This window comes from Hypanus sabinus, chromosome 18 (genome assembly GCF_030144855.1).
Source record: "Hypanus sabinus isolate sHypSab1 chromosome 18, sHypSab1.hap1, whole genome shotgun sequence".
Taxonomy (NCBI): Eukaryota; Metazoa; Chordata; class Chondrichthyes; order Myliobatiformes; family Dasyatidae; genus Hypanus; species Hypanus sabinus.
Genome location: NC_082723.1, coordinates 31,549,832 through 31,571,871, shown reverse-complemented (window position 1 = coordinate 31,571,871; position 22,040 = coordinate 31,549,832). Strand labels below are relative to the sequence as shown.

Genomic DNA, 22,040 nt, shown 5'->3' with positions numbered 1-22,040 from the left:
ATTCCGGATTTAAAATGTTAAAAGAAACCTTTGTACATTTCCTTCTGTTTAGTAATAATTGTTGTGTAAAGAATCTATTCTGTAAATAAGCACAAATCTGTGTTCAATGCGAACAACGTGGCTGTTGTGATGTGCTGTTTTGTCTCTTCTGGGAACTTGAGCTTCTCTAAAGTACTGCCTTGGCCTTAAATTGGAATCCTCTTCATGTCGATGTTTGGTCTTTATTTTAAAGAAGGTGTGGAAGTTGTAAAAGGGAGCTGTTGTACATACTATTGAAATGTATGGGTCATTGTCAAAATACATTTTATATAAGAATGCAACTGTAATCCAATTTTTATTACTTTTGTATTCCCATTATGCAAAGTATAATAATGGTCTGACAACTATGGCCACAATTAAGCCACTCTCAGGTTGGAGCAGGACACCTTCCTTGTATTCCATCTGGGTAGCTTCCAAACTGCATGAATATAGATTTCTACAACTTTCAGTAACTACCCCTCACTCCTCCCCTTGGTGCCCCCTCTTCTTACCCTTTCTCCCATGGTCCACTCTCCCTTTCCATAAAATTCTTGTTGAAATTATTCAAGTTATAAACTGTTTCAAATTATGTATACAAACACTGAGGGTTTGTACAGCTTATTGATCTACAGAATCAGATGTCAGCTGCTCATATCCTCACCACAGTGAGCTGAGATTGCTGTTGGATATGCAGTTAGTCAGGCTTTAAGGATTGAGGAAGGTCAGCAGATGCAATCAGACCTGTTTCGTACCTTTGTCACACTGAAACAGTTCAAGTTACCAGCTCACAGGGCAAACAAGCCTCACCATCAACTTGGGTCCTTGGCTTTAGTACAAGGCTGACTTATTCTTTCACCACAATAAGGAGCAAATAGCAATTCTGCAAATACTGAGGAACTCAGCCAATCAAGCAGCACCTATGGAGGGGAATAAACAGTCTCAAATTGAAGGGTCTTGGCCTAAAATGTCAACTCATTATTTCTCCCTGCTGATGCTGCCTGACCTGTTCCTCCAGTATTTTTTACATTCATATATTTTTAAGTACAGTGCAGAACAGGCCCACTGAATCCTGGCCTGACAATGACCAATTAACCGGTACATCTTGGAACACGGAGAATATACAAACTCCGTTCAGACAGTGCCAAAACTGGAATGCCCCAAGCTGTAATAGTGCTGTGCTAACTGCTATACTACCACATGTATCAATCTGCAAACTAGCCTTATTCTCCACATAACATAACCTGTAACACAATTTAACAGAAGTACAACCACTTATCAATGAATGGCACTATAAATCCAAGTTATAAAGACCCTGCAGTGTGAACTCCAGATATGACAGATGTTTAAAGACTCTTCAGGAACCCTGTACAGAAATAAGTGGGCGTGTCGCCGATGCCTTTTCCTCAACCTAAAGCAGGATTGAGCTTGGCTCAGCCGTCTGTAGTGCTGCAGCAGCGACCTGGATTTTTTCATTCAGCTGCTGTGGAGATTTCAGTAGTTGTGTCAATCTGTCGCGTGGCATCTCAAGCAGCATGCCTGCGGAGGTATTAATGTTAAAAGATTAGGCTGCACTCTAATCAAAATCTAAAAACATATCAATAAACACTTGATCAGCAGTCCACGCATCCCCATAACCCTTCCCTCTCCTTCATCAGCAGTAACAGTGAAATGCATCGTTTGCATCAACAACCACTGTTGTTGTGCTGGGGACAGCCTACAAGTTTCACCACATTTCTGTGCCAACATAACATGCCCAGAATGCTCAACAGAACAACACACCAAGCAACAAAGCAGTATCAGAACGAGCTCTGTTCCTCCATCCTGCCCACACACACACAGTCCTTTAACCTCTCACTAAGCCAAAGCAGCACTTCCCAGACTCAACTATACACAAGCATTACTTATAAACACACACATTAACTGACTTTAACCAGCTGTACCTGTTATCTTGCTGGAGTGCTGACTATATTTTGTGCTGTTAATGTAACAGTACAACTCCTCTCCTAGATTCTCAGTCTCACTGTCAAGCTCACTTCCCTCCTCATCATTTGGTTCGGAGTCTGAGCATCGCTGTGGGAGTGCAGACTTGGCCCTCTCGACAGCACCTTTTAGCGCCAGGCTATCAGTCAGCAAAGTCTGAATGGCAGAAGGATCCAGTTCCAAAAGCATTCCTACAACAGCGGGTTAAATCAGAATCCAATTAGTGGAGGAGGCCCTCTTTTAGTCGGGATGAACCATGGATGCTGCATCCTGGCTGCCTTATGTGGTATGCAAGCCAGCCCAGTATGATGTGGAGATCAAGCCATTGCCCATGCAGCTGATGAATCTAAAGGAACGGCAGAGACTGATAGTTTGGTACCCACGGATTCCTAGGAGTAATCAGTCAGAGTTGAACACAATGCAAGACTGTCTTAGGGACTCCAGCTCCAGATTTATCCTTAGGGTTTGCTCCTGAAGCCTCTCCATGAGTGGGCATTGCTGTACCACACTACAAGTAGTAACACACAAAATGCCAGAATGTGGGGGGAGGGGGAGGTGGGTGGGTGGGGCAGAGGATGAAGTGAGAAGCTGGAAAGTGATGTGAAGGTTGGACCATGGGAGGAGCAGAACCAGAGGTTGGTGATCAGCAGGTGAGGAGAAAACAAGGGTGAATGGAGAACCAAAATAGAAATGGAAAAACAGGTAGAGGAGGGGTGGAGAAATTGATGTTTATGCCATCAGGTTGGAGATATACAAGCTACCTTATGTATTTATATTGTGTTTTTTTCTAATTTATTCTTTACCTTTTGTATTATTTTGTGCTGTATCAGATCAAGAATAATTATTATTTCATTCACCTTCACAGTTGTGGACTGGAGACTATATTAAGTAATTCTGAATGGGGTGTTGATCCTGCACACCACGGGTTGCTTTATCTTGGCATTAGAGGAGACCACAGACCAACGTGTTGGAATGGGAATGGAGGTAGAATTAAAATGAAAATCACTGCACCGTTTGCCTCGTGAAGATTCATTGAGACAAGCTTTGCCTCACCTGTAATGTAAGCACAGTTCTGAGGATCAATCTTCTCTACCTGTTCGAAAATCATCTCTCCAAGCTTCTCCTTCGCATCGTCAAGGTCCAAATCAGAAACTTTCGTCTCATGAGGCAATTCTCTGAGGGTGTGAGAAGCAGCCAGCTTTGTGAATGAGGCATGGGTCAATCTGTAAATTACCTATTCAGATCTCAGCACAACAAATAACATAACACTCCACATTCCCAAATGCTACAGAATACGGACAACTCTTCACTCTGAAGCATTTCAACCGTGGCTCCCCAATCTCAGACCACAGATTTCAGCGGCAACTTTCTCACACACCTTCTCTCTCACCCCAGAGCAGCTGATGTCTTAGTTTTAGTTCTAGAAAGCCAGGTGATGAGCAACAGTTTGACCTAACAGAATATCAAATACAGTGGAGTCTGGGTTAATTGGGGCACATCAGGACCAGTACATTTTGGCCCAAATTAAGAGGCTACCCTAAACAGCCAAAGTTTCTTGGAAATAGTTAAAGGAGTATTAAAAAAAGTCAAGCTACCATTTAACTGAATAACAAATTCTGCTTTTAAATGAATTATAGAATGAATTACAACACCACCAATACTACTACAGTACTATAAAACAGTGTATTTGTTTCTAATACTTATAGTGTACAATGCTGTGTTCTTTTGACTAAATTAACAAAATCAGTGCAAATACATAATGGATTGCTTTCATACAATGTTTTGACAATTGCATCCCCTAACTCTTCCATGTTCACAGTAATATTGAAAGATGATTGCTGATACCTTCAAATTCTCCGTAGTTCCTAACTTGTTGAAGTAGTGAAATCATTTCATTTTCACTCCTGGCCATTTCTGGCATCTCCTGGCCTGTTTGCATGAAACCACAGTGAGCCAAGACAGTCCTGAATTGTCTTACTACTTATTTCTTGCCAGTGATCAGTGACAAAAATCACTGCTTTTTGAACACACACACACGCAACTGATGCTACTTAGAAACTGTTTGCTCCAAGCATTGTGTAGTGCATGTGACATTAATTAAAAACTAAAGTTGTTCAGCAACAGTCTCCTGCCCCAATTAAGCAGCGTAGTGTCCCAAATAAATGAAGGGAATCCCGGCTATTTTCTTGATTAGTTTTCATTCTTTAAGACTTTTCCCAAGTAAGCGGTTGCCCCAGTTAACTGGTGTCCCAAATAATTGGAATCCACTGGCGATAGACAAGCACTTACTGCTCTAGTGCTTTCTCAGCAATGTGAATCCTCTGTTCCAATAGCTGTGGATCACTGACCAGTTTCTTTACTTCAGCACGTCCCAGCTCCAGCAGCATTCCTGTAAAATTCAGCACAACATTCACTCACCAACCTCCACCATAGGCACTCACCATAACCGCCCAGCAGCGGCCATCGTCTGTAAGCGAGCACAGCTGGGACCTGATCTCAAACACATCACTGACAACGGGCAGGTGTACACAGCAGCACTGAGCTCAACCAGTCAATTCAGCTAACCAAGTGCAAAAGGGAAGTGTAGCACTGATTCACGGTCTGAGGAAGGAATGCAGCAATTGTTGGCAAAACGGGGAATCATGGAATGGAACAGTGAGAATGTCATGGTAGTGTGGTGGTAGCACAATTCTATTACATCTTGGGGCGTCAGAGTTCACAGTCCATTTCCAGTGCCACCTGTAAGGAGTTTGGCACATTCTCCCCATGAACCGTGTGGGTTTTCGTATGTACCAGTTAGTAGGTTAATTGGTCATTCATTGTAAATTGTCCTGTGATTAGGTAGAGTTAAATAGGTTACAAAGAGGTGGAGCGGAGTGATAACCATTTAACAATCACAGCACGGAAACAGGCCATCTCGGCCCTCCTAGTCCGTGCCGAACTCTTAATCTCACCTAGTCCCACCTACCCGCACTCAGCCCATAACCCTCCACTCCTTTCCTGTCCATATACCTATCCAATTTTACCTTAAATGACACAACTGAACTGGCCTCTACTACTTCTACAGGAAGCTCATTCCACACAGCTATCACTCTCTGAGTAAAGAAATACCCCCTCATGTTTCCCTTAAACTTCTGTCCCCTAACTCTCAAATCATGTCCTCTCGTTTGAATCTCCCCTACTCTCAATGGAAACAGCCTATTCACGTTAACTCTATCTATCCCTCTCAAAATTTTAAATACCTCGATCAAATCCCCCCTCAACCTTCTACGCTCCAATGAATAGAGACCTAACTTGTTCAACCTTTCTTTGTAACTTAAGTGCTGAAACCCAGGTAACATCCTAGTAAATAGTCTCTGCACTCTAATTTATTGATATCTTTCCTATAATTCGGTGACCAGAACTGCACACAATAATCTAAATTTGGCCTTACCAATGCCTTGTACAATTTTAACATTACATTCCAACTTCTGTACTCAATGCTTTGATTTATAAAGGCCAGCGTTCCAAAAGCCTTCTTCACCACCCTATCTACATGAGACTCCACCTTCAGGGAACTATGCACTGTTATTCCTAGATCTCTCTGTTCCTCTGCATTCCTCAATGCCCTACCATTTACCCTGTAAGGCACTACAGGGAAGATGAAGGCACTAAAATGTGAACTTTGAAAAAAGTTTTATTTCCATCTTTAATATCTCTATTTTATCCCTTTCAGGGTTCTTTTGAAGACCCTGACCTGGAGTTACACACTGACTTCGGTCCTTTGTGGGAATGGGACCTGCTCTCGGGGTTCCATAACTGGCTGTTGTTCGGCATGCCAGAGAGTCTGGCTCTGATTCAGAAGCCTAGGACCTCAGGGCTCTGGAGAAGGGCGGATTGAAGGTCAGTGTCAAGGCAGGAGACCCATGTGCCGTCAGGGGAGTCGAAATATCTACAGCTGTCTTCCCAAAGACTCGTGATCTTTGGGGAGTTTGAAAAAAGCAACGTAACAGACTTCTAACATTGTAAACCAGCAAGTTGTGTATGTCTCCCCACTTGCTGTGAAAATGGAGACACCTCTTTCTTCCTTATTAAGGAGGGGAGGGGGGAGAGGGAGAGGGAGAGACAGAGACTGTGGTGTGTCGAATGCCGGGTGAACAATGTAGTCTTTGGAGTACTGCAAGTCTGTGTCTGTAATGTCGCTTTGCTCACACTTGAGAGCTCGGTGATGGGTGCCAACGCCTTTTTTTGCTGGTGGGGGGAGGAGGGGTGACTTTGTAGTTCTAACATTTAACTGTTGTTCATCCTTTGGGACACTCCTAAGTTTTTGTGGATGGTTGTGATGAAAAAGCACTTCAGGGTGTATATTGCATACATTTCTCTGACATTAAATGTACATTTGAAACCTTGAAATAGGTGGGTTGCTGGGCAGTGAGGCTCATTGGACAAAAGGGCCTGTTCCATGCTACATCTCCAAGTGAGGTGGAACGGTTTAAAAATGGATCAGAGGAGCAACTTTTTCCACACAGAGGGCACTGAGTATATGGAATGAGCTGGAAACCCACGTGGTCACAGCAAGAATGTACAAACTCCTTACAGGCAGTGGTGGGAAATTAACCCAAGTGGCCTGTATTGTAAAGCATTGAGCTAACCACTACACTACCATCATCTTGAAAATGAGACCAAACCCAAGGGCAGCAGATTTATAATTTACTGTAGCCTTCAACAACTTTTCTAACACATAACATCATCTCCTTCCATGTCATATTAATCATTCCTCCTACAGTCACTTTTCACAAACAGTAACGGCCCCAGTAGTAAATCCCTGCAGTACACAACTGGCCAGATTTACTATATTTTATTAAGTTATTTATGGTAGTATTTTGTTTTATATGCTGCGTGTGATATATGTTTTAAGGTCCGGAGGAACGTTGTTTCCTTTGGTTGTACACTTGTACAGTCCGATGACAGTAAATTTGAACTTGAAGGACCATTCAGGAGGGTGCAGAGCAACCACTCCCCGCTGAACATCGACGGCTCCTCGGTAGAGATCATAAAGAGCACTAAATTTCTTGGTGTTCACCTGACGGAGAATCTCACCTGGTCCCTCAACACCAACTCCATAGCAAAGAAAGCCCAGCAGCGTCTCTACTTTCTGCGAAGGCTGAGGAAAGTCCATCTCCCACCCACCATCCTCATCACATTCTACAGGGGTTGTATTGAGAGCATCCTGAGCAGCTGCATCACTGCCTGGTTTGGAAGTTGCACCATCTCTGATCACAAGACCCTGCAGCGGATAGTGAGGTCAGCTGAGAAGATCATCGGGGTCTCTCTTCCTGCCATCATGGACATTTACACTACATGCTGCATCCGCAAAGCAAACAGCATTATGAAGGACCCCCCCACCACACAATCACTTCTCCCTCCTGCCATCTGGGAAAAGGCTCCAAAGCATTCGGGCTCTCACGTCCAGACTATGTAACAGTTTCTTCCCCCAAGCTATCAGACTCCTCAATACCCAAAGCCTGGACTGACACCCTGCCTTATTGTCCTGTGTTTATTATTTATTATAATGCCTGCACTGTTTTTGTGCAATTTATGCAGTCCTGTGTAGGTCTGTAGTCTAGTGTAGCTTTCTCTGTGTTTTTTTTTACGTAGTTCAGTCTAGTTTTTGTACTGTGTCATGTAACACCATGGTCCTGAAAAACGTCTCATTTTTACTAAGTACTGTACTAGCAGATATGGTCAAAATGACAATAAAAAGTGACTTGACAACAACCTCCTTTCATCGCTACTCCGCATCATCTACCATCAAGCTGAGACAGTTTCAGATCTAAATAGTCTGTTCTCCTTAGAATGTCAGGTGGACATTTGGAATGATGTGCCATGCAAAAGCCCAACTTGTAACCCCCCGGTATTCATCAATCTCCTTAGATATTCTGACATGTTGAAGCTCTGTTTTGACCATCTAACCTGTTATTTTCTCACTGTGCCCAGTATTGTGAATGTCCACCAGGTCGTACAGCTGATCACCTAATGAATCTGTCGAATCGGAATCTGTCTCACCCTCAAACAGACTGGAAAGCAAACAACAGAAAGGAATTAACAGACACCAAACATACAAACAGTTAAGATTAAATCAATCACACTCAATATGCACGCATACCCTAACCATTCTAGCACAAACTATAGCCAATCCAACACACTCTGCAATGGAACAGACACACTGTTAGCTATCCTCATGAAAATTTACAATGAAAATACTTATTTTCATTGCAAGAGATTCTGCTGATGCTGGAATCCAGAGCAACACACATGAAATGTTGGAAGTATTTAGCAAGTCAGCAGCATCTATGGAAATGAATCTGGCCTCTTACCTCCTCCTGGTGCCTCTCCTCCTTCCCTTTTGCCCATAATCCATTCTCTAATAAGATTCCTTCTTCTCCAGCCCTTTACCTCATCCATCCATCACCTCCCACTTTCTTACTTCAACCCCCCTCCCCACCCACCTTCTAGCTTGTCCTCTTTCCCCTCCCCACACTTCTAATTCTGGCATCTTCCCCCTTCCTTTCCTGATAAAGGGTCTCGGACCATTGCTGCAGAGTATCTCCAGCATTTGGTGTGTGTTACCTAGACATGATATCCAGTTACATAGCTTCCTTGACACACAACACACAACAGAGATTTCATTAATGCCTTGCCATTTCTCCGTGGAAGTCTGAAGGGAGCTCAGTGCAGAGAGCTGCTTCTCCTCATGTATCATCTGATCCAGTCCGGTAATGGATAGCTCAAGCAACCTCCCTGGAGGGCTAAAAGCAAAACATGTGTCACAAACAATAGGCTTCTTTTTATTTTACTGTTAAAACTGGAAAGACTATTCATCTTTATAACTATTGCAAACTCAAAATTATTCACTATTTTCTGTAATCAATACAAATAGTCCTCATGATGATATCCATATTGGCCAAAACCTTTGTTCAAATTTTGAAAGGGCTGTGCCTCTTGCTAATTCTACAGTGGTTGGGTCAGATTTTGTCTCATTCACAATTCTTCCTTCCACCACAATGGCACCTCCTCGCCTGCATTCAGCCTTCAACGGAAGCTGTGTCTGCCCTCTGTGAGTGAGAGCTCCAACCCACTATCTTTCATTCCAGTTGCCATCAACATACCTTACCAAATGGAAAATTAAACAGAAAATACTAACACCAGGGAAATACTTCTTACGACACAGAACACTATAGCACAATACTGGCCCTTCAGCCCATCATGTGCTGACCTTTTAACCTATTCTAAGATCAATCCACCCCTTTCCAGCAAGACCATGAGACATAGGAGCAGAATTAAGACGTTGATTCCTTTTGGCTGATTCATTGTCCTTCTCAACCCCATTCTCCTGCCTGCTCCCCGTAACCGTGGATGCCCTGACTCATCAAACTCCACCTTAAATGACTTAGATGGAAATCTCCGTCACCGTGGTTTCCCTCCACAGTCCAAAGGCTAGTGGGTTAATGGGTCCTTGCAAACTGTCCTGTGATTATGTGAGGGTTAAATTGGTGGGTGGCTGTACAGTGTGGCATCTCTAAATCAAATCAGGGACCAGTTTGGCTGAAGGCCTGTTTCTGTGCTCTGTGACTCCATAAGCCTTTTACGTGATTAGTTCCCAGATAGTCTTTGTCTGCCTTTTTGATGCGTAACGTGAACACATCTGGATTTCACCCTCCCTCTGCAGTTTCTCGATGGTGCTAATTGCTCAGGGTTTAATGAGCGTCACTAACATCTAGGCATCCGGCATTGTTCATTCTGTGATTTACAGTAATTTTGTCTTGGATCTATATTGTGGCCACGGATTTCACATCACAAGACAGCGATAATAGATTTCTGAATGGACAATGAACCCATGAACACTCGCTATTTTTTGCTCTTTTTGCAGTAGTTATATATACTTCATACAATAATTTATAAGCTATTTTCAAATTATTATAATATGCTACAATGCACTGCTGCTGCAAAACAATAAATGTCACGACAGATCCCGACAGCAAAGTTGCCAGATGCCGGGGAACAGGGAGCAGAGACAGGGTGTCTTGTCCCCAGGGTCACGGAACCGAGGTGAGGTGGTGGGGAACGGGGGCCGGGTCAGGGACAGTAATGGCGATATGGAAAGCTTTCAGGAGAAGGGACCGGCCGGGCCCCGGTAACCAGCATTCCGGCGATACAACAGGGAGACTTCGCTTCCCTCCACCCACTCCGGGAGCTACGAGCCGCCAAACCCTTCCTCCTTGCGGACTGCGACCCACTGGGGTTCCAGCCCCGAGTTTTCCCCCAACCGTGGGCAACCGAACTCTTCCCTTCACCCCAAACAACCACCGCTCAAAATGGCGGCACCTACCTGGCTCGTCGCGATCCAATTGCGTCAGCCGTGGCAACGGCGCGCGCCGGATTGCGTCCCGTCCGTACGGCGTGTAGTCTGAATTCCTCCGCGCCGGAAGTAATGTAGTTCCGCCAGAAATGGAAACAAACTGAAGGGTTTTGAGTGCTCACGCACAGGACTGGGCGCTCTGACAGAAGGGGGTACGTTTTAGATTTTTTATATAGTAGGAGGACAGTCACTGCGGCGAACACGGGGGGAGCGGTGAGGCGGATGGCGGAGGAGGCCCGGGGTGATAAGGCGGCGCGTGCGGCGGCCTCGCTCTTTCTGTCCGCGCGCTGGAGGAGCAGGTCCGTGTGGCACCGCCCGGGAGGGGAGAGGAGGGCTAAAGGGGCCGAGTGCCGTGCTGTGCGATTCAGGCCGCAGGTCTGGGGGTGCGAGGGAGTGCGGCTGCGGTCGGGCCTGGCGTCTGAGGGAGTGCGGCTGGGGTCGGGCCTGGCGTCTGAGGGAGCGCGGCTGCGGTCGGGCCTGGCGTCTGAGGGAGAGCGGCTGGGGTCGGGCCTGGCGTCTGAGGGAGTGCGGCTGCGGTCGGGCCTGGCGTCTGAGGGAGTGCGGCTGCGGTCGGGCCTGGCGTCTGAGGGAGCGCGGCTGCGGTCGGGCCTGGCGTCTGAGGGAGCGCGGTGCCTGGGGAGAGAGTGCAGACGGACCCGGGGTCCTTGTGCCGGATGATTCGGTGGCGAGGAAGGCAAATGCGATGTTCAGCGTTCATTGTGTGTGGACTAGAATATGAAGCAAGGAGATACTGGGGAGGTGTATTGTGAGCAGGCTTGGTTACCTCATCTTAGAAAGGAGGTACTGAAACTGGAGAGGGTTCAGGGGAGGCTCATGAAAATGGTTCCAGGATTTGAATGGCTTGTGGTTTGAAGAACATCTGATGCTCTAGCCGTTCATTCACTGGAGTATGAAAGGGGATCTTGGGGAAACCTATCAAATGTTGAAATGTCTGTAGAATGTATGTGGAGAACATGTTTTCTATAGTGGGGGGGGGGGAGTGGTCAACGTCCAGACTTACAGGTTATTGTAAAAGATGAGATTTGGATGTGTCTAAATAAACAGGTACGAGTTTGTCACCATATGTAGTGGTGGAGGACAAATAATTGGTGTATTTAAATTGTTGGGTTTTCTGTTGAGGGGATTACAGGTTACAAGGAGGATTGGGTTGAGCGGAATATCAGCTATGATTGGAATAGTGGGGCAGAATTGAGAATTGATGGGTGATGTGGCCAGCATTGAGAATTGATGGGTAAAATGGCCTAATTCTGCTCCTAAGTAGCTCCAGCCCCATCTCTGACTTTGTCCTGGTCTCTCTGTCCAGGGTTCAAGATGTCGTCACACCTTCAGTGGATGATCGTCCGTAATTGTTCGAGCTACCTCATCAAGCGGAACAACCAGGTGTACAGCACGGTGAGTGTCCCCAGCGCCACGGCCACACACCTGGCCCTATGAAGCATCTCCCTCACCTCCTGTTCGGTCTCTTGCATTTTTACCCCAATCTGTTCTGTTCTGGTCCTCTGGTCCCTCGCTGATCTTCCTGTGCACCCTCGTTTCACTGCCAGGCTATGTTTCCTATTGATGATTTGACTGAGCATGACTCTTTAGAACATAGAACTTGTACGAGCACTTCAGCCCATAATGAGCCCATAACTGACTTGAAGATCTAGCTAACCCTACATAGCCCTCCTTTTTTTTCTCTCATCCATGTAAGAGTTATCTGCCTCTACTGCAATCCCTGGCAGTACCCTCTGGGCATCTATCACTCTTTGTACAAAACCTGCCTCTTAACATTCCCCATACTTTCGTCCCATCACTTTGAAATTCTGCCAACATAAGCAGTTGATCTGTTAATGCCCCTTCCCTGGTAACTCTGCCTGTCCACAGTCCTGTGTTCTGGTGGGATGGTCAGGGTCATTTCTAAGTTTCAGTATTAGTTCCAGCCAGCTCCTTATATTGTCAGAGTTGGTCACATGTGTCCTTGTTAACAACTGACCCACCTTTTTTCTGTTGAAACCCAGCCTTCGGTGTTGCTCAAATTATTCTGACGGTCTTTTCCTCCATTTAACTCAGTGATGTGTTCTAGGGACATCCAGTGTCCAAATTGAACTTATTGGCTTGCATTACAGGAGCCCAACAACCTGAAGGCCCGAAATTCCTTCCGTTACAATGGACTTATTCACCGTAAAACTGTGGGTGTGGAGCCAGCGGCTGATGGCAAAGGCGTGGTTGTAGTCCTCAAAAAGCGTGCAGGTACGTACGTTAATCGGTTCCTTGACCTATGTCTTCGTAGTATTTTTCTTCCAGGTGCTCAGTTCAGGTAATTCAGGCGCAAGAACAGTTCTGTCTTCCACAGAGCGTGACGAGTCTGCACTGGAGAGGCTTTCAAGAAGGTCTATGAAATTGCCAGGGCTAGCACGGTAGTATTGCAGTTAGCATCCTGCTATCATAACACCAGCTGTAAACTCGGTTCGAATCTCACTGCTATCTCCCCGTCACTGTGGGTTAGTGAATTGTGGATATCCAGCACAATCCTCACTGATTTGATTTGACACAACCGATTTCTAAGCACTTGACAAATACAGACAATCTTAGTCATGGAGCAATATAACTTTGATACAAGTTCACTTGATCTCATCCTTCCTGTAGTATAGTGGCAAGGATGTCGCAAATAGAAGAATGGGGAGGAAATAGGGTTGTTTTCAATGCTGAGGGAAGGCTAGGCATGGAATAAATTGGATGATTGTTATGAGTGTATGAACCACACTAGTGTGTCTTGAGACGTACCTGCAGCATTATAGACCCATTGAAGGTGGATGTAACTTTTTTCAGAGTGGACATTATCGAGTATAAACATTTGCTGCGGTATGTTGGAGCAACTTAAATACATCAGTATTCAGTAATTAGAAAGATGAAGGAATTGGGTAACAAAGTAAAGTTAGAGATTAACAGATATGGAATAAAATGTGCATAAATAAATTCAATTTGGGTTCAGCACCCCTTATCTGAAATTCCAAAATGCTAAAATCTTCAAAATTTTAAGCACTATCATGTCAAATGGAAAATTCCACAAGGTTCCCAGGTGACTTGGACAGTTCTGAGAAGTGTCCACATGTATGTAGGTTAATGGAAAACACTGCGGAAAGTATTAAATGAAGATCTCAATCACGTATTAAAGAATGAATTCATCCACGTCAGTGAACAAGTGCCGAACACTGAACATGAAATAAGCAAGGATCTATTGTGGCGAACTGAAAATTGAAGGTAATTGTGAAAATTCAGCAGACTGGTTGGAGAAATTTAAGGATGTTAAATTTCTAAAGATTTGTGGTGCTAAAGGGTCTGCTGATCACAAAACATCAGAGAAATTAATTGATGAATTTGTCAGGATTGTCCCTGATAATAAAAAATCCAACCCACTGAACGACTGCAGATGAAACAAATACTGCTTACCAATAGCACGGGAACTGAGTTGGAAATAATGGTGATGCCAAACAGCCACTGACTGTCCACCTGAGTAGCTAAGGTAGTGATAGGTTACCTTTCTAATTCAATATACACAAAATTATTAAAAATGTACAAAGCTGACTGCAGGATATATGTAAACACGAGGAAATCTACAGATGTAAATTCAAGCAACACACAGAACGCTGGTGGAACACAGCAGGCCGGCAGCATCTATAGGGAGTAGTACAGTCGACGTTTTGGACCGAGACCCTTCTTCAGGACTTTTGCTGCACACCCAGTCGTTCTCAGCGCCCCAGTTAACGTGTTGTCCAGACTCCACTGGCCAGCTGTGTGCAGCTTTGGTTAACGAGTTGCCCGGCCTACTTTTTTGTGGGTGTAATTAGTGTTGTCGGTCTTGGTGGTAAACTTAGACACATATTTGTTAACCAGAGCTCGCCTCGGTCAGCGGGCGGCCCTCCCGTGGTGGTCCCACCGTGGATGGGTGGCGCATCTTGACTGGCCAGAGGCCATGGAACCTGCCCGGAACTCCCAAGTTTCGGAGTCGGGACCTGGCCATTATTTCTGAGTTGATACATCGGACCAGCACGGGGAGCTCCGGTGGTCCGGCCAGCTCAGCCCTTTGAATCGGCCCCCACACGGACTACCTCAGCCCGAAACATCGACTGTACTTGTTTCCTTAGATGCTGCCTGGTGTGTTGTGTTCCATGTGTGTGTTGCAGGATGTGTGTGAGTAAGCTGTATATGTATTGTAAACAGATTTGTGTTTTGCGTCTCATCCCCAAGATGTCTCATATAGATGCAAATATTCCAAAATCCCGAACATTTCTGGCCCCAGGCATTTCAGTTAAGCGGTTCTCCACCTGTACTAGTGTGGATTTAAAATGTAAGCAGCATTTAAAACTGGTTTAAAGTCTCTATGCATTCAGCTTGTCTACAATTTTATATACTGCTTTAAAATCTTCAACATAACATCCAAACTCCTGTTCTCAGTCCTGCCAAAGGGTTTTGACACAGAACGTTGACTACTTTTTTCCATAGATGCTGCCTGGCCTTATGAGGGTTGCTCAGATTTATGAAATTTATATTTATCTGAAATGTCACTTTCAAGAAATTTGATCAGTATTTCCAGATTCCTCTGTTGTACTGCACTGTTCAATGCCCTACTGTTCGCTGTGTAACTCTGAATCTCATTTGTCCCTTCAAAGTGCAACACCTCACACTTGCCTGCATTAGATTCCATCTGCCATTTTCCAACTGGTCCAGATCCAGCTGCACATTTTGATAACCTTCCTCGCTGCCTACTGTTCCTCCAATCTCGGTGGTATCCGCAAATTTGCTGATTCAGATGTTGACTCAATTGTTTTTCTGCATTGTCCACGCTTATCTTGACCTTTGGCCTTTTGTGTGAAGCGTCAAATAGGGCTTTCATTTTCTGTGGCCCTGTAAAGATTGCTCTTTCGTGTCTGCTAGTACTTTATAAGTGAAGTTTGTTTTATCTTGGGTTTAGGTCAGAGGAAACCAGCAACGTCCTATGAAAGGATCACCATCAATAAGAATGGCCGAGCCACCCTAAACAGTTTGCGCCACATCATCCGTAAGAACAACTACAGGAAGGACCTCCGCATGGTAAGGAGGGTTCTGGGTTTTTACTGCTGATACCAGCTGTTGGCTACTGTGGATTGTTTGCTGCTGCTGTGCTCATCCTTAAATCCAGTGAACATTCCCTGGATTTGAGTATGTGGTAGGTTACTGTCTCAGCTTAGGAATGTGTTATGATTCAGTGATTGCAAGCATACTGCTTTGATGTAGGAATTGTATGTATTTCTTTTGAATGTGGCGCAGAGACAGACCCTTTGGCCCGTCTAGTCCATGCAGAGCTATTGTTTTGCCTAGTCTCATCTGGACCATACCCTTCCCATCCAATTCAATTTGGGTTTAATGTCATTTAACCATACATGAAATGGCATTACTCCAGGACCAAAGTGCAAAATAGAGTACCAACAGTCACACAGCACATACCGTGTAAAATACGGTCACACAAAAAAATAGTCCAAGACAGAGTCCGTGAATGTTAGTGCAATCTGCAAATACAATACAGCTGACTTTCTGCTGAGCAAGCACTAGAGGGTAGCACTGACTCTAGCTCAGACACCGCCCCAGCACTGGTGTGGAGCACCAAGAGAACGGCTCTCTTCTAGGCAGCTACTAACAGGGCACCAGGGCCCAGTCCCACCCCCCACAACTAGCTTCCCTCACTGTTTATTAATGTGGAGTGCTGCGAGTCCGTTTCAATGACATTAGCAATGTCTTGCAATCACATGAAAAGTGATCAAGATGATCACTTCCTGTTAAATGCACTAACACCTGCAACAGGCAGCAGCATGGTCTGCACTAAGCCCAGCTTCTCCACCAATGATGGGGAAACTCCCCAGTTCTCAATGTCCAAGAGAGTCTTGCAGTCATAAAAGAATACGTACACAGTGGACAATAACACCTCTGGTTGGCCCAGTAGAAGCCATTGCACCTCAGCATGTCACCATCCTGCTGCTCCTTCCACTGGCGGCAGCTTCTACACTTGAACCATCATTTAAGTGAAGAATTTCCTCCTTATGTTCCCCTTAAATATTTTACCTTTAAACTCATGACCTCCAGCTCTAGTCTCACCATCAGAAAACGCCTGTTTGCATTTACCTTATCTAAACCCCTCAATTTTGTTTACCTCTGTCAAATCTCAATTTTCTACGTTTCAGGGTATAAAGTCCTAACCTATTCAACCTTCCGCTATAACTCAGGTCCTAAAGTCCTGGCAACATCCTTGTAAATTTTATCTGCACTCTTTCAACCTTATTTACAACTTTCCTGTAGGTAGGTGACCAAAACTGCACACAGTCCTCCAAAACAGGCCTCACCTACTGCTATCATCGTAGCAAGAACTAATTCTGGTTGAGCTTGCATAAACACAGTTATCATTTAGAAGTGGGTGGTTGGCTGCCCCGGTCTCTGTTGGATTTGTGGGTTTATTTGGAGCAGTTTTGAGAATGCTACTTCCCAGCCTGCTCAGAGGCAATACCTTCTAGCTAGCAGAGTCTAAACTTGCTTAATGGTATCAGTCCATGGCAGAGAAAAGGTTGGCAGCCCCTGATTTATGCCAATCTGTGCCTTTGTCACGATCATACAGAATCTGCTCTGATCTCCCAAGTCAAAGATCAAATGACAAGGTTGAATGAAAGTTAAGACATTTTGTTCTCCCCGCACTCCAATCAACTCTGTACCACAACACGAAACAAAGCCTTTGGCCCAAATAGTCCGTGCTAAGATGCTCCATCCAAGCAACTCCCATAAATGTTTTTATTCTATTTGGTTGGCCCCATAGCCACACCGTCTAGCAACTGACCTGTTTAACATGACAATATACAATGAGCAGTTAACCTACTAACCAGTATATTGTGCAAGGAAACTGGAGCACACAGAGGAAACCCACATGCACACTGGAAGGACATAAACATTTGCTTAAAGGATGTTAGAATTGAACTCCAGAGCCCTGAGCTGTAATAAGGTTGCGTTAACCATCAACTATTGCTCTCAATGTGCCTTCCAACTGGCTTTACGAGCTATTGTAGCTGCCTCAGTTATTTTCTCTGGCAGCTCATTAACTGTATGTACTGGTTAGTGTAACACCATTAGTGCCAATCCCACTGCTTTCTGTAAGGAGAATGTACTTTCTCCCATGACTGCATGGGTTTCCTCTGGCATTCCAAACACATACAGGTTAGTAGGTTAATTGGTCACATGGCTGCAATTGATCAGTGTGGGCTCGTTAGGCCAGAAGGGCTTGTTGCTGTGCCATATAAATATTAAAATTAAATATATGTTTTTTTAAAGTGGCCCATTGTTCTGATTAGATCTCACCCCCTCAACTTTAAAGTTATACCCACTAGTTTCTGATTCCCTCTGTCTAGGAAAGGGACTCTGACCATTCACCCCGTCTATGTCCTACATGATTTTACCCAACTTTATGCAGGCAACTGTCTTCTGCATTCCAAACGTAGCCAAAACATCCATACTTGCAACCTTACACTTAACTGAGTCGCTTGAATAGAAACATAGAAAACCTATAGCACAATACAGGCCCTTCGGTCCACAAAGCTGTGCTGAACGGGTCCTTACCTGAGAAATCACCTACGTTACCCATGGCCCTCTATTTTTCTGAGCTTCATATACCTGTCCAGGAGTCTCTTTAAAAGACCCTACTGTATACACAATGCGGGTAATATTCTTGCAAATCTTTTCATGTACTCTTTCTAGGTTAATAGCATTGATTCTCAATGTTTTGTCTGAACTATACTGTCAATTGTTAAGTGTTTCAGTGTGACATGTGGCTGTTTCTTGCAGGCCGCTCTCCGCCGGGCTAGTGCCATACTGAAGAGCCAGAAGCCAGTTGTGGTCAAAAAGAAACGCACCAGGACAGCCAAGAATGCATAAACTTATAAAGGATTCTGAATACATTTTATGGTAATAAAGTTTGGAGTGACTTATTCCTTGTCATTCTTACTAGAATTGTCTCATCATGAATGCATTGAGAGTGAGATTATACTGAGCCTTTTGTCATTGAAGCCCTTTTCTGAGTTGGATGGATCTGTATTGGTCATGGGTGCTTCTACCAGCCACATCTGTAATCACTTTGGGCTCCTGCTTTGAATCAGTTTATTCAAAGTATGAATACCTTATATAACCTTGAGATTCACCTTGCCACAAAACAAAGAAACATTAGAATCTACAAAAAGCCTCATCCAGCAGTGACTATCAAACATGCAATGTATGCAGAAAGGAAAAATTCTTGCACACAATAAAAAGTGTACTTATGTACTGACCATAGACATAATGGACTTGGCCCATTGGGTTTGCTGCCATTCCATCATAACTTATTAATCCTCAGCCCCATTCTTCAGCAAGTCTCTGCATTATGTCCTCACTCTTGTATTTTATTCCTCTTGAAATGAATGCTAAGTCAACCTGCAAGTTAACTTTTAGGGAATCCTGCATAGGACTCCCAAGTCCCTTTGCAACTTTGATTTTTGAATTTTCTTCCCATTTAAAGTCTATGCCTTTATTCCTTCTATTAAAGTGAATGACCATGCATTTCCTTGTATTCCACATGCGCTTTAACCATGCTGCTAATCTGCCCAAGTGCTGGTCAAAGACCTTCCCCAGGTTCTTGACGACTTTCTCAGAGATAGATGGGATAGCAGTACCGTACATGGAGAAACCAAACTTGCCCATGAGTTTGCCTTTCTTAGCAGCAGAGACCCCGAGTTTCTCTGGCTTAAGCTGTTGGTTGGGACTGATGTCATTGTCACTGCGAGATTATTCATAAAGGCTTTGATTGGGGACTGCTACATGCTGTCTTCAGAGTGCTTGTACATTCCAGCTGCCTTGTTAATGATCAGGGAGAAGAGGACCACTGAGACTGTACATTCAGTTATAATGCCCTTCTTGAGCTGTGCCAGCCTGATGAGATTGTTCCTGAGGACAATTTCAATCTCAAGTTCCCATAGTAGTCCAGGATGAGGTTCTACAGCACACCGTTTTGAGGTTTCTGACAGGCCTCAATGATAGTGTGATTAAGTTGGGGAACTTGCCAAGTTTGATTTAAGTTATTCACATGCCTTGGTGAGCAAGCATGTGGTAATTTGGGCTGAGGCTATGGTTGGTCTCCCGCTTTGACAGAGACTATGGGATTCCTGGGTTGGAGGTGCTTACTGTAATACCACGGGCTCTCATCTTGCTAAGCAGCCTTGGGTAGCACCTTGTCAATGACCCAAAAAAACAAGTAAGCAGCATCCACTGCATTTCCTTTGTCTACCCTAACTGTACTACCTTAAAAGAATTCCAAGAGATTTGTCAGACGAGATTTCTCCTTGAGGAAACCATGCTGACTTTGGCCTACTTTATCACATGCCTCCAAGTTCCCCAAAACCCCATCATTATGGACCTCAGAATCCCTGTAAACAAGTACTCACCCAGTTCAGCTGAGGCAAGTGTAGCTAGTTGAGATTCCTGCACCTCGCACCTGATAGTAGCAAGAAGGGAGAGGCAGACAATGGGGTAGTGAGCTGAACACTGATTCAATCAGCCTTGAAGCTTTAATCTTTTTAATATGGTGCAGTGCTTAAATTGGGTAAACATTAGTTTTTTTTGCTCTTGGGCTTAGGCCCCACTGCTTCAATCTGGCCTGAAGTCTGCTCCAGCAATAGCTGACACAAATGTATCTAAATTCATAAGAGTCCAGTTCATTGAGTCCTTCAGGTTGTACAAACATTTCAAAAGCACAACTCCCAAAGTAAAATTACAGGCTGCAGATGGCAATCCAGAAAAAGCATATTGAGTAGAGTAATGTACACAAAATGCTGGAGGAACTGAGCAGGTCAAGCAGCATCAATGGAGGAGAATAGTCAACATGTCAGGCCAAGACCCTCCATCAGGACTGGAAAGGAAGGGGGAAGGCGTCAGAATATAAAGATGGATGGGAAGGGCAAAGAGCTGGAGAAGGAATCTGATAGGAGAGGTGATGGGCAGCTAAGAAGAAATAAGTCCAGAGTGGGGAATAGAAGAAGGGAAGAGGAGATTTTTTTTAAACTGGAAGAAATTGATTTTCACGTCAGGCTGGAGGTTGCCCACACAGGATATAAGGTGTTACTCTTCCACACTGAGGATGGTCTCATCGTGGCACAAGAAGAGGCCACTGACGGGATCAAAATTAAAATGGCCACCGGGATGTACTGATTTTGGTCGATGGAGTGGAGGTGCTCAGTAAAGCTCCCCAATTTACAATGGGTCTCACAATTGTAGAGGAGGCCCTATTGAGAGTAACAAACACAATTGACAACACCAGCAGATTCATGGGTTGCCTCTTCTGGAAGTACTGGGGCCCTGAATGCAGGTGAGGGAGGAGATAAATGGGCAGGTGTTGCACTTTGGCTGCTTGTAGGGATAAGTGCTGGGAGGGACAAATGGACAAGAGAGTCACAGGGAGCAATGATGTGGAGGGTCATGGCATGCAGGTAAGGACAAGGAGCTCTGTCATTGTTAAGATAGGGTGAGGGCAGCATCAATGGAGGAAGGGTGACCCTTTTTAGAAGGAGGCGGAGGATATCTGATGTCCTGGTACGGAAAGCTGCATCCTAGAAACAAGTGTGGCAGAGACTAAAGCTGAGAAACAGGAATGGCATTTTTACTGGAGACAGGGTGGGAAGGTAGCTAGATATTTTACGATCTCACAATGTCACTAACATTACAAGTGCAGATACAAGTAGAAGAGAAGTAAAGAATTTTTAAAAATGTTACCTCATATAATCTAGCAGAAGGGGGTATCACTTTCCCAGCTATAGGTTGACTCATGACAGAGCCAAGGGTAAGAATGACCTCATATAGTGCTCCTCTCCAGCCAAGGTGGCATGCAGAGGGTGAGAAACATAATCCGGAATTGCCAGGATTTTCCGTAGGGTCCTTTGTTCTACCACAGCCTCCAGTGTGTCCAGTTTGACTCCTGTAACAGAGCCAGCCTTTCTAATCAGTTTATTGAGCCTGTTGACATCACCCAGCACATCACAATTTAGATGATTGTACTGGTGTCAACAGACTGGTAGAATCTGAAGGAGAGGCCTGCATACTCCAAAGGACCTCAGTCTCCTCAGGAAGTAGGGGTGACTCTGGCCCTTACACACAGCCTCTGTGTTGGTGCTTCACTTAAGTCTGTCATCCAGGTGCACCCCCACAGGTACTTGTAGGTCCTCACCATCAATAATAACGGAGCACTGCAGACTTAGTCTTCCTAAAGTCTATTACCAAGAGGTAATGAAAGTGTGAATCAATAGGTTTATAAAAGATGTCAACAGTTTGGCTTCTAGGAGATCGAGAAAGGGAGGGAGGTGTTAGAAATGGACCAGGTGAATTTAAGGGCAGTGCAGAAATCCGAGGCAAAGTTGATGAAGAGTTGGGAGAGCATGACCAGAGAAGGCTTGGAATATGGTCTGGTCTATGTTGCCAATGAAAAGGCAGGCATAGCTGGGGTCCATGGCTACCCCTCGAGTTTGTAGAGAGTGGGAGCAGCCTAAGGAGAAATTACTGAGAGTGAGGACGGTGGAGAGGAGTTGGTTGGGTCTTTTGTTGAGAAGGA

At 44.7% G+C, this 22,040-nt stretch overlaps 2 protein-coding genes across 3 annotated transcripts; one reads left to right on the top strand and one right to left on the bottom strand.

Moving 5' to 3' along the window:
- Position 1: 1 nt before the first annotated feature.
- LOC132407457 (uncharacterized) lies at positions 2-10,545 on the bottom strand. The gene is made up of 7 exons (XM_059993993.1): positions 10,367-10,545; positions 8,679-8,786; positions 7,951-8,054; positions 4,288-4,387; positions 3,052-3,173; positions 1,959-2,189; positions 2-1,554 (listed from the first exon to the last, which is right to left on the bottom strand). The coding sequence occupies exons 2-7, from the start codon at positions 8,738-8,740 to the stop codon at positions 1,427-1,429; spliced, it is 747 nt and encodes a 248-aa protein (XP_059849976.1). The 5' UTR covers positions 8,741-8,786; positions 10,367-10,545; the 3' UTR covers positions 2-1,426.
- Positions 10,546-10,632: 87 nt separating this feature from the next.
- On the top strand, positions 10,633-18,399 carry rpl28 (ribosomal protein L28). 2 transcript variants are annotated; one of them, XM_059993995.1, is made up of 5 exons: positions 10,633-10,695; positions 11,721-11,809; positions 12,526-12,649; positions 15,372-15,490; positions 18,257-18,399. In XM_059993995.1, exons 2-5 carry the CDS (start codon positions 11,729-11,731, stop codon positions 18,344-18,346), a joined length of 414 nt encoding a protein of 137 aa, XP_059849978.1. In that variant the 5' UTR covers positions 10,633-10,695; positions 11,721-11,728; the 3' UTR covers positions 18,347-18,399. The 2 variants fall into 2 exon arrangements, with proteins under 2 accessions (XP_059849978.1, XP_059849977.1); XM_059993994.1 differs by having other exon boundaries at positions 10,641-10,771.
- The last annotated feature ends 3,641 nt before the right edge of the window (positions 18,400-22,040 follow it).